Below are 13,283 nucleotides of genomic sequence, written 5' to 3'. Positions count from 1 at the left end.
ACAACCAAATCGAACGAAAAAGTTATGACAAATGCACATAAAAGCAAGTATACTTATGTATGTAGTAAGTATGTATGTACATTATATATACATTGACTTCTTGGTAACGGCGGAATATCGATTATTTCATGGAAAATGTTTGAACATTTTCCATCCAGTGTTTCCAACAGCGTTACCTAGTGCGCCATAAAGCTTCGAAAACACTTTAAAATTCAGAAATCTGAATTGCGTACTAATTAAAATACCACTTGCATAAACAAAAGATACCTAATCGGCCCTTAAAACAAAGAATCTGTAATGGGAACAATAATAAATTTATCAAAACACTATCGTTATTAAATCGCACGATATGTACAAAGCTCTATCGTAATTATAACTGCGGTATAAGTAATTCAGTTTCAACAATTTGCAATATTGTGTACGTCTTTTGCATCAGGATTCGATTGTGTGTGGAAAAAACGAATATCTAAAGTTAAGACTCTGAGATCAGTAGCATTTAATCGGCATTGTTCATTTGTTGTTACGGGATCAATAAATAATTTGAAAGATGATGACATCCATCGCGCCAGACAACAATACTGGAGTACACGATGGGGTGAGTGAATTATATTATGAAGATAAATATTGGTACTTGTAAAAAACGTAAAATTAATTAAATAGATTGGTTCATTGTTAAAACTAACAAAAAAATAAACTCTATGGGTGTTATTAATATTTTAATGATAAACTTTGTGATTAAACACTTATTTAATGTCACTAATGATTAATAAATTAATTACTAACGTTCAATAAATTTTAATGGAATATAAATCACTTATGAAATAATTTTTGTCTGTCTAAAAACGGGGTAAATAGCCCTAGTTAGACGGTCTAAGCAACTTTTTATAAATGTGTAATTTTGTGTATATAATATAATACTAAAAAAACAAATAAATAATTTACCTTAAATTTACCTTTAAAACTACCAACAGTGAAATGAAATATTATCCTGAAAATAGTTTTTAAATGTAGCGATCACGAATTTTTTTCGTCTTAATTTTGTCTTAGGCACGGGGGTTCTGAGTTCGGTTTCCGGCGAGATCTCTGTCATTAACTTTTACCATAAATATCTGGATGTTATCGTGCTGTGATGTACTATTGTAGAATTAGAATTCTTGGCTCGCTAGGGAGCTAAATAAAAATGAAATGACAATTATTTTTTTAATCAACTTCAAATGGGGAACTAGAATCACAACCGCTTTTGTGCTAAGTATCTGGAACACATTTTGATGTGTTTAATGATGATTTCCACGAATAATTTTATATAATATAACCATCCTAAACAATATTTTATATTTAGACACATACGCTGATTTTTTAGAAATAAATTATAAAATTATACAGATGTTTTAAAAAGCATACCTACATATGTTTTAAAAAGCATTCATATGTTTTAAAAAGCATACATATATTTTAAAAAGCATACATATATTTTAAAAAGCATACATATGTTTTAAAAAGCATACATATATTTAAAAAAGCATACATATGTTTTAAAAAGTATACATATATTTTTAAAAGCGAAATCCCCTTCAAATCCCTTTCAGTTTTATCCACATTAATTTAATGACACTTTTGGGAACAAATATAATACCTACCTTATTCATTTTTGATTTTAATAATCACCACAAATCAATTCAACTTGTAATTAATTATTTTTTTCTATTTGGGTACCTAAGCAATTTATCATAAAATTAATAAACAAATACCGCAAGTTTGTCTATTGCTACTTTTATTTTACTATTAATATTATTTAAAGCATTAACGTTTTTATCAATAATTGAAAATAACCACTTATAGACTTATGTATCTATTTCTACGCCTTGAAACCGGTAGACATAAAAAAGTCGATAATTAGTTATATACTATTATTTACTAATATTTAATGATACAGTTTTATTTTCAACAATGTTTCGAGCTTCGAGCATGTCCAAATGTTTGCAGACAGGCTGGACTTCCTTCCCAGGGAGCTATTCAGATCTAAAATTAATGCAACAGAGAGGGGAAAACATTTTTGAGAGAGGAATATGTAAGTCTAGGCACTTATGAGAGCTTATGACCTGTCATTGGCTGGTTTAAGTGGCCACTTTACACACTGTGTAGCATTCACCATTCTGCCTTTGTTTAAACATCCACATTCTCTCAACTCTTCCATCTGCTGCATTTTGTGAAGTAAAAGAGCTGAAACCTTTGTCATGTGGGTGGGATTCATCCAATTTTTATGCTTCTTCTTTTACCAGTTAGTTAATTCAACAATGTTTTGAATATGTCCTAATGTTTGCAAACAGACTGGATTTCATCCGTAGAGGGTTATTCAGATTTAAATTTGTTGCAACAGAGAGGGAAAACATTCCTAGACTTCCATATAATTTTTTTTTGCACCACAACAGGCCAGGAGGCCCAATTACTCTGGTGAATTACATCACAGAATACCTAGGATTGAGAAAAATCAAATTTCATTTTTGTGTTCTCACCGGAAATCGAACCCGGAACCTTCCATGTGTGAGTCAAGCGTCTTGACAATTACACCACGGAGGCCGCCAATATTCTCATTTCAAAAATATTGTAACAAATTCAGTTTTCTTTTCTTTATTCCTATCTACATTTATACACATGATTGAAAAATCAATTGCAACAATATCTTGCTTGTTACAAAAAGCTACTCTGACGTTAAGTATCCAGAGTAAATCCTAAAAAATATTATTGTGTACTTTGGTACATTCATCTTAATTACGTCACAATTTAAATCCTTTTTATATTTTCTAATCAGAATAAATTCGGTACGGTCCACCGTCGGAAATAATATAATCAATCATACAATGTTATCATCAAATTAGTTCATTCATTCAGTAATCTTTATTTCTGTCTCAACACAACTGTCGCGTAATTATTATTTTTCATTAAGCGGGTCGCTTATTTTGTAGGTTGACAGCTGTTCAAAAGTAGTACGATCTAACTATATTATACAATACACTAATCAAAACAAATTAATCATCATCACGTTCTTGTACCATTTTTTAAAATAAAGTCAAAGAGACATCTTTCTTCATAAATTTATTACACGTCGGGTGCATTTCATATGTTTGCAAAACAGAAATATACGAGTAAATTTTGCATAGTATGCAATTTATTAAAAATGTTTTTCTACTGAGTACGAATCTGCTATGTAACTAACTCATCCTTATTCACGACGGAAGTTTATTGTGTCCTATCACGGTTGATTACTTCTTTTATATTTGGATTTTACTTTTACAATAATATAAATATATGTACAAGTAACTAAGCATACTATAGCGACAACATAATATATATACATATTCATATATAATATGTAAGCAGGCGCTAGAAAGAGGTACAAACAAACTCATATACTCAAAAATGTAAGCTGCGTATTTTTTTTATTTTTTTATTATTTATTAATTCGATTTTTGTACATTTTGTAATTTTATTTAAAAAAAAGGATTAACATAAAGGGGTATGGAGACTCTTCTCCCCCCGTGAGTCTACATAGAGTTTATATTATTTTGGGGTAATCCAGCCTTGTCTGCATACGTTTAGACACACTCAAAACATTGTTAAAGAATCATTTTATTTACTATCGACTCATTGGGTAAAGATGAGGAAGTTCAGTGATACGTGAAATTCGATATGAAAAATGTTTTCTTACACGCGGTAAAAATTCGATTGTACGGCGAAGTTTCACGAAAATGTATGAAAAAATTAACCACTTTGAACTAAGACACAAGTTCTTCCGAATCGACTAATGGTAGAGTGTTGTGATAGGTTTCTAGTTTCTGGGAAGCCAACTCACCATATAGTTGAACTCACCGCCGTGAACTTGTGACATTACAGGCGGAATAATTTAAATATTACAAAACTTTAAAAATCATAGCGCTGATAAAATGTATATAGTCTAAGCTCTTAACAAATAATAAAAAAATAACAAATTACTCAACTTCCTCATTTAGCTTTTTAATTGAACTTTTCTCTTTCCTCGGCTGAAAGAGAATCCTCCAGGCCCGATAGCGATGGAAAGTTAGTTTTCTTCCGTAGTTGTCTAAAAAGTCAAATTTTCTGCTTGAAAATGTGTACATATGTATTTATTGAAAATTTTAAGTATCTCTGTCGGCTATCTGTAGTTGAACACGTGCAAAATAATTGATATTAATAATCAATTTTTCAAGCATAAAATTCGATTTTATTTTATTTATTTATAAATCATATAATACAAAGTAGTTTCAAGTATAATACGTTGAACTACATTCCCAGGAGTTACAACAACTCAATTCGAGACATAAATAATATTAACATTTAAAAATTAACACATATTGAAAACAACAAAGACACAAAGCAAGTTTAGCACCTTTATAACTTAATATACCACTACAATATGCCTAAAACCTTTTCATACACAGGCAGAATAAATTTATTAAAAAAAAAAGGCTTTTAAGAATGAAAAATGTAGTGAATCTACCAAGGGAGATAAGGTCATTAACATCCCATGGCACGCAGATGATGCAGCCATAGTGATGATGAGAACATATCCATCTCAGTTAGTAAACATCTGAAATGTCATGTAGTACAATGAACACATGATTATTGGAAAAATAATTCGGATATACAAAAAGTGTGTCAGACCGATCATGGTGCATACAATAGAGGCGAGGATAGATAGAGAGAAAATTAAAAAAACGAAAAACCAAGTAGAAAAACTAAATAGAAAAACCAAATAACTGCTCAGAACGTCAGAGATGAAAGTACTTTTTTTTTTTTTTTTTATTCAAGAAACATACAGTACAGTTACATAGTTTTATATTTTTCACAGTCAGACTTAACTCTAATGGACAAGTGAAGTTTTCATATTATATAATAATTATATGTAAGGTTATCAATGAAAGTACAAAAAAGAGAAGGAAAAAAAAACAGAAATGGAAGTTGTTTATAAATTAAAATTAAAGTAAAAAAAGTCATTTAAAAGTTTGTAGTTAGTATTTACAAATCAAAATAATGTTTTTTATGAAATTTTTTTTTTTTTTAATAATTAAAAGGTAAGAATGGAAAACATGCTTAGATATAAAAATAAAATAAAAACATTTTCAAAAAGGAAAAACATAAATATACACATACATATTTTATGAGATTCAAAGAAACGATGAGAAGAATCTTTAAATAAAATAATATATGACAGTAAATTCAAGTCAATTTTTAAAAACATCTTCAAAATTAATATCACATTATAGTCAGAGCAGCAATATATTGATTTTATGTACATTTACAATATAAGTAATTAAAAGTAGTTTATAAGTATAAATACATGTCAATGCGGCAGAGAAAAGTGAAAGAATAACAAGTATAGCAAGTTATCTTTAAAATTTGAAAAAGCAATATAAGGAGTATAAGTAATTTACAGACAATTGAAGACAGCTCTGTGATCTTTCCATTGTAACACGGGCTCGCTATCCCCAAAACGGATTTTTGATCACGTCATTCAGTTCAGTGCCGAAATCAGGGTTTATTATAAGTAAATAATCGGGTGCCTGTCCGTAAATGCTATTCAATGGCTCAAATTTGTTACTAAATATTGATTTACATATAATACAAGGCTAGCTCAACGTGAAAGCTTGTCAGTACCGAGGTTTGTAAACAAGCATGGCCAAAGAACACTTCATTACACAATTTCTAAAATTTTCTCTACCCAATATCACGTAGCACTGAACTTCCTAATTGGGGTTTGTTTACACTTTATTTTATTCCTACAGATAATTGTGATCATTTTCATATTATGAGCATTTTTAATGCCTTCACATATTGTGAAGGAGGGGGGGAAGGAAAGAAGACGGAGAAAGGAAAAACTCTGTGCCAATACAGTGTCCTATGCACCGTTAGGTGGAGATAGGGGTATGATGACAATGAATTCAGTATGAAATATGACTGATTATATACCTACTGAATGTGAAAATTTCTGGTGCATTTATATCATATTTGTGCCTTAATACCATATTGATACTAAACTAAAAATCTACACAATACTATAAAAAAAGAAAGGGGGTGGAAAGGAAATAAGAAGGTGAAAAGAAAAACCCTGTACCAATGCAGTGTCCTATTCACCATCGGGTGCAGATAGGGGTATGATGACAATAAACCAGGGGCGAATCGTGTATAGAAGCGATTATGCTTAGCTTACCATTATATTTGACTATCCATAATAATGTTTTACGGTAACTTTATTTACGGAAAAACAAAAAAAAATATTACTATTTATTATAAATCATTGCCACCATTTGTATTTTTTTCCAAATATAAATTTAAAAATAATAAATCGCGCCCAGCGCCAGCAATTAGCCAAGGAACTAGCTGATTACTCCAGCTTATTTCTTCACACAAATAAGTGTACTATATTTTGAACATCTTAAACCCAGTGGCGAGATTTTTCTCCTACAGTAAACTTGCAGATTACACAAATTCTTTAAAGATTCTTGATTTGGAAAACAGTAACAGTATTTCAAATATTATTTCTTGAGGACTATTTTTCTTCGAGATGATACTTTTGACATATGACTTGAACACATGTGGCGCTCGACGCGGCCGTTTTTGGCATTATTTATTTATATAACAAATCGGCCAATTTACATTTCGATCGTAATGAGAATACATAATACTGACTGAATTCATTGTGCTATTTTTATAAACTTTTATGTCAGCTATGTGTTAAATTAATGGATAATATAGCTACACAATATCACGAAGTTACTTTGTTTGAGTTGATTTCATAGGTGAGAGTTGTTGTATCACACAAAACCACAGAAAAAATAGCAATTTACAGTACATATATATCACTTACATAATATATTATTATGAACCTACTATGAAGGTACATTTATTTATTTTTTTTATTGCTTACCTCTAAATAAAATCACCGTTCGCCATTGCAATGAACTCGGTATGAAGCATGACTGATTAAATACTGAATGGGAAAATTTCTGGTGCATTTATATTATATTTGTGCATTAATATCATATTGATACTAGATTACGTACACAGGCAATATAAAATAAGGTTCCCTATCAATTCCTAAGCGCGTTATTAGCACTAGGCCGATTCAGAGGCGTAGCCAGACTTTGTAATCTGGGGTGCTATTCTGAATTGCTCTCGCGGCCGTGGAAAACACTTCTCGCGTATTTTGTACGTAAATACATGAGATAAATGGTTTTTCTACGGCCGCGAGAGCGTTTGGAATACCAGCCTAGGACAGGCTAAAAAAATGTCAAGGCAGTCTGATGTTTTTTTACGTTTTACACACATATACGCATGTATAGGAATATCACTATATCACAATCATCATCCGCCCGCACCTAATGGTGCATAGGGCGTTATATAGGTACACTAAATGCAGCGGATTCTGATCATAATATGTTACATGAAGTCAAGGTTAGGTAAGGCAGGCACAAAATCTTCACAAAAGCCTGCCCTGGCGTACCCCTGGCCACAGCCCTGTGCCGAATTCAGACATTTTTATATTGTTAAATCTTGCGTGAGCTTAGCGTTTTTTGCTTTATTTTGTTTTTTAAGAATAGTTATTTAAAAATATGCAATGCTAGCAATGAAGAATAAAAATTAATGTGCAAAACATGCATATTATGTTTTAGTCACTTTAATTATGATTGAAAGCAATACCTTTGCTAAGTTCATTTTCCCGCGTTGCGTAGAATTATTAACGCAACATAAGTTGAGGCCAACACAGGTGACAGATGGAAATATGCGCATAAGTGTATCTGTAAAGGTATCCGAAGGGTTATAGCAAGGTTTGCATTTATTTGACAAGAACATCTACGCAAAATATTGGAATATCCATAACGCAGTTATAGATTAATCTTTCAATTGAATACCAAAAATTTTTTTTAAACGTTTTTATTTGCTTCATTTACTGGGAAACACAATAAGATAAAAACCTTTATTTTAAAACCGGGTCTACCCGGAAAGGTTAATGAATGTATAAAAATATTTCAGTAAATTTATATTCACGGATTTTATATAGTAATCAATTTTTTTTCAAAAATTCGAGTTGGCTAAATAGATTGAAACTTATTGCAACAAAGAGGGAAAACATTTTTAAGAAAGGAATATTGAAGTCTGGACTGGAAAGTCTGGATTTTTTTGTTTACTATATTTACTATTAATGTGTATTTCATTGCTATGTAATTATCCTTTATTTTTTGAATACTCTTTTTTACCTCTTGTGATATTGTAAAAAAAAAACAATAAAAAATATAATAAATAATAATAAACTTTTTTTTTTTAAGTTACCACTTTACACAATGTGTAACATTCACCAATATGCCTGTGTTTTAACATCTACATTTGCTCAACTCTTCCAATAATTGTTGTATGTTGTGATGGAGGTGAAACCTTTATTACAGTGGCAGAGATTCATTTGGCTGAATTATTTTACCTGCTAAGCTGTAAATCCGTAGACTTCTATATTTCTTTCTCAAAAATGGTTTTCATCTCTGTTGTGATAAGTTTCAATACAAATAACTCGCAAGAGAGTGAATTCCCGCCTTGTCAACAAACATTTGAGCATACGCAAAATATTGTTGACTAAATAGATACATCTGACACGTCATACATGATCGAACAGAAATAACTTTCCTACCAATAAAAAAAAAGCATAACTCCGGCATTTTGTACTTTTGTTATTTAATACACGCCAAAACCATTATGCACAGAAATCACGCACACCTCATCAGTCACGCTTACAGGAGCAAGTAGGTAACTACCACCTTTAACTGTTCACTTTTAACGTTTTAACCATGGAAGAATCCATTTTCAAGTTCACAGGTGATAAAATACGATTCGTAGCTGATCTACCGAAGGCTTGCCTATTGTTTTATTTGATAACCCAAAATAATTTCCTAAGACAGGCATATTTGTGCCAATATGGAGAGCTGGTTAATCATAATGTTTATGTTGATTAAATAAAAAATGCAATTGAAAAAATAGTCTTAGTTTTAATACCGTTTAGATATTTATTTATAAATTTATTACATATGCAATATATTATTTATACATACGTATTTATTACTAGAGTACTTGAACATTAGAAGGAATTCAAAGAGGTGGAAATAGAATAATTGACCATATGATCACTAATATAATAGGATGCAATCACACTATTGACTACATAGACACACCGTTAAGTGATCATAGAGTAATGGAGTTAAATTTGGATATACCAGTTGCTAAAAAAATGGTAGAAAGACAAAAATATACTTCAGAAAAGATCAACTTTAATAAACTTAAAGAAAGCGTGGAAGTTAAATTACAAAATTTACTAATAACTAGTTTTAAACAACTGCAAGAGTTGATTCAAACTGAAATTAAAAAGAATACAAAAACGAAAAGCAGAAGATTTACTACTTTGATCCAAGATTGGTGGCTCACAAAAGTCATTCTAAAAAATAAAGTTTTACAAAAAAATGGTAAAAGAAAGAGACAATCAACATCTACAAATATAACTTTAAAATATTCAAAAAGAACTAAGGACTGATATAAGAAATTCTAAAAAACAATACTGTCAACAACAATTAGCATGTGCAGAAGGAAACAGTAATTAACTATGTAAAATTATTAAAAATATTAAATCAGACACTAAAATACCATCACCAAGTATAAAGGAAATAAAACAAATGGTTGAAAAAGTAACAAGTAATCCGGTAGAAATAACAAGTACATTAAATTATTTTTATATAAATATAGGAAAAAATCTTGCAAATGAATTAAAGGGACGATGTTTAAATATAACAGAAACACAAAAATACCAAAAAAATGCTACCCTTTTTCTTAGACCCGCAACAATAGGAGAAATCAAAAAAATTATAGATAACTTTTCCGGGATATGATAAAATTAAACCATCGCTAGTGAAAATTATTAAAGACATGCTTAGTCCAATATTAACCAATCTGATTAATCTGCATATAAAAGAAGGTACATATGTTCCTGGAGTGATTCTTCCTATCTTGATAGCCAGATTGTGAATTTAAAATAGCAAGAATAACTCAAATATATTAAAGAGGTGATAAAACAGATCATAGTAATTACAGACCAATTACAAATTTAACAGTATTCAACAAAATATTTAAAAAATACACTCAAAAGAGATTAATGGATCATATAAAAAAATCTCAATATACTATCTCTCAATCAACGCGGCTTTCAGGAAAAAAAAGGAACCGGAACCGCCCTAGTAAATTTAATAAATTATATACAAACAAACATGGATACTGAGATTCCAATCACAGGAGTAATTTTAGATTTGAAAAAAGCCTTCGATACGGTACATGTTGAGACCATGATGAAAAAATTAAATGAAAAAGTTCGTAAGCGACAAATTTTTTTTAGATAGCAAAAAATCTCTCATTTTAAATTTTCATGTGAATTATGAAATTTTTTCATTAAAAAAAACTTTAATTGGCTTTTCTTTAAAGATGCCATATGTCGCTTACGAACTTTTTCGTTTCCATCGTCGATATGGCTAATGTGGCAGGAAAAGCTACCCAAATCAAATGATATGGAATTTTTTCGTTTTATCTTTTTTATCATTATTTAATACGCAAATTATTACTATACACGAAATAATTGTACGATACCTACCTATACAGATAATATTTAAATTAGGAGGATTTTTTAAAACAAATTGTTAAAAACAAACTTCTTTCAACCAACTGATAAAGATGATTTCACCAAATAAATGTATTCTTTAGTTAATTTTAGTTTTTTTTATTTTTTATTTTATTGGTCTAAAAAACTTGTAATTTTGAAAGTACTAAAGTTGTATTATTTTTTAAATTATTAATATCAAGTTATTCTCAACTTTACTGTGTTATATTTATATTTAGAACATAAGATTTTCTCATGGTTATTGTTATCTTTTATTTAGAGATGTTATGTTTCTTTTTTCCTTTTTTGGTTTTTGTATTATAATATTTTTACTAAATTGTTTAGTTTTAATAATTCTATTATTTCATATTATGTAATACATGATTATTCTTTGAACCATTGATGTATAAATAAATATATTTTTATTATACCTTTGAATAGTCAAAATACTGCAGCTCATTAAAATTAATCCATTATTAAGAGTGCTGCAGCTTCTAATCCAAAACGATAATTGCTATAATCATAAAACCTGTAATCAGAGCCTCAACACCCTCAACATGAGCTTTAATTTAACTGATTACAAAGATGCCCTATAAAAATCGAGGTACATATCACCATGCGAAGTTTCTTTTGACTGCCATGGTGACTTTTATCTTATGAGGATAAATTAGAATAATGAAATAATTGTCCCAATAATTACACATTTTAGCCATGGATTTCTTTTCGGTTAGAAATTGTAAAAATAAATAGCATTCTTGCGATGATAAAGACAACTTTAACATAAAATTAGACCGAAGATTTGGGCCTCCATCTATAAAACAATATTAATCATGATAGTTTCAAAATGGTCGTCACACGTCACAAAACACAAAGTTAACAAATTCAGACTGGTGTATTGAATTATTACGTATGCAATCGTTTCCCAATTTTCCGATAGAACAACACAAAAGAAAAAAAAAGATATTTACAGTAAATAAGTCGATCTTGACTAAATAAATATCAATCAACCTCCATATCTGACAGGTTAAGTGGGCATTACAGGAAAGTTGTTAATTACACTCGATTAATGTTTTTTTATGTAATGAAAATTAAACGTCTGAATATAAAATGATGATACACAGACATTAGAAATAATTATTGCAACAGATTTTTATAATCAATAATTATTTTTCCTAATCATTTTTGTTTCGTAACGCTTATTTATGTATGTATAATAAACAATATAAACACCTAATTATTAGGTAAGTTATACATAATCTATATGAACATATTGAAACAAATATCATAATTTACCTTACAAAAATTTTTCGATTCAAAATTTACATTTGATGATTTATTTTTAAAATAAAAAAGCAATTATTATTTTTAATAAAATTGCTGCATTCATCTCGGCATTGGTCTGGAAGAGATATAATAAAAAATGAAGTCCTATGTATTTTGCATACCTACACTCAAAAAGGACGAATTCTTAATTAAAAGGATTAACAAAAGATTATATTTTCTCCTGCCTTTTTACAAGGTTCAAATGAGGTTTGTGAATTAATATTATTATAATATCATAGTGTTTCTTGAACGCGCCCAAGTACCTAGTGTTTGTCGGGGTTCTGTTTCCTATGCACTAACCTAATATTGACTAATAAAATTTAAATCCTGTACATATTTAGGAATTTGTTAGTGTTTTAAAAGTTAAATGTACTAGTAATTCATGTAAAATAATTTTTTTTTCGATAAAGTGCACTCGCAATATTAGGCAAGGTCAGAAAAAAAAATATATTTTGTGAATGTGTGTATCATATTGGAAAAATCTATTATTTATTCATGTATTTTTACAAAAGAAATTCGTGTAAAAATTATTATGGAATATACATATACCTACCTTCTTCTTCTTCTTCTTCTGTAGCCTTATTCTCTCCACTGCTGGATAAAGGCCTCTTCCAAACGTCTCCATTCCTTCCTATCACCCGCTTTCATCATCCACGTTTTACCGACAATAGAGGCAATGTCGTTGACCCATCTTTTCTGTGGCTTTCCAAAAATTCTTTTGTTTGCCCATACCTACCTATTTAGTAAAAATATGGCATTGTTTGGAAGACAAATAACTATAAGGAAATTTTGATATCGGTCATAAACTTAGTAATTTACCGTTTATAAAAAACATTAAAGAATTTTATCAGATAAAATGATATCGCGACAATCAAAATATGATATATTTATTGCAAACGAATGTTACATCAATATCTACCGCAATGGCTTAACATTTTGGTCAGTTTGTTAGAAGCGATCAAATCGGTAGCAGTTGGTGTCTTCTGAAATAAGTCAGTGCTTGCGAAATAAAGTTGACTCATCCAAACAATATTTCGTATATTTTGTGAAGTGCGTGTTGCGCGTCTAAAAGATCTCTTTACCATGAAGGACATTCAAAATGAGGATTTTAATAATCAGACACAACAGGATGATTCCACAGATGGTGCTGCTGTCAGTAGAATGGCAGTCATCACCCTGGATGCTGTACAAAGAGTAATTTTAAAATAATTATTCATATTTTAAGTGTTTTCGATGTAGACAAACTAGAGTTATTTGCTTTTCA

At 29.7% G+C, this 13,283-nt stretch overlaps 1 protein-coding gene across 4 annotated transcripts in view; it reads left to right on the top strand.

The window, feature by feature from the left end:
- The first annotated feature begins 214 nt into the window (after positions 1-214).
- The window catches only part of LOC148278743 (ninjurin-1-like), a 29,984-nt gene continuing 16,915 nt past the window's right edge, over positions 215-13,283 (top strand). For 2 of the 4 annotated variants that reach the window (XM_088230939.1, XM_088230941.1), the window contains exon 1: positions 12,947-13,213. In XM_088230939.1, coding sequence (XP_088087065.1) covers positions 13,103-13,213 — 111 coding nt within the window. In that variant the 5' untranslated portion in view covers positions 12,947-13,102. Of the gene's footprint in view, positions 596-12,946; positions 13,214-13,283 lie in introns of those variants that run through there. The other 2 variants (XM_088230943.1, XM_088230942.1) reach the window with 2 other exon arrangements.

The sequence above is a fragment of the Micrasema longulum genome, unplaced genomic scaffold (genome assembly GCF_059751315.1).
Source record: "Micrasema longulum isolate JH-2025_06_02 unplaced genomic scaffold, ASM5975131v1 h1tg000831l, whole genome shotgun sequence".
Taxonomy (NCBI): domain Eukaryota; kingdom Metazoa; phylum Arthropoda; class Insecta; order Trichoptera; family Brachycentridae; genus Micrasema; species Micrasema longulum.
The sequence above is the reverse complement of the archived record's forward strand: the minus strand, read 5'-3'. Positions and strand labels throughout refer to the sequence as shown.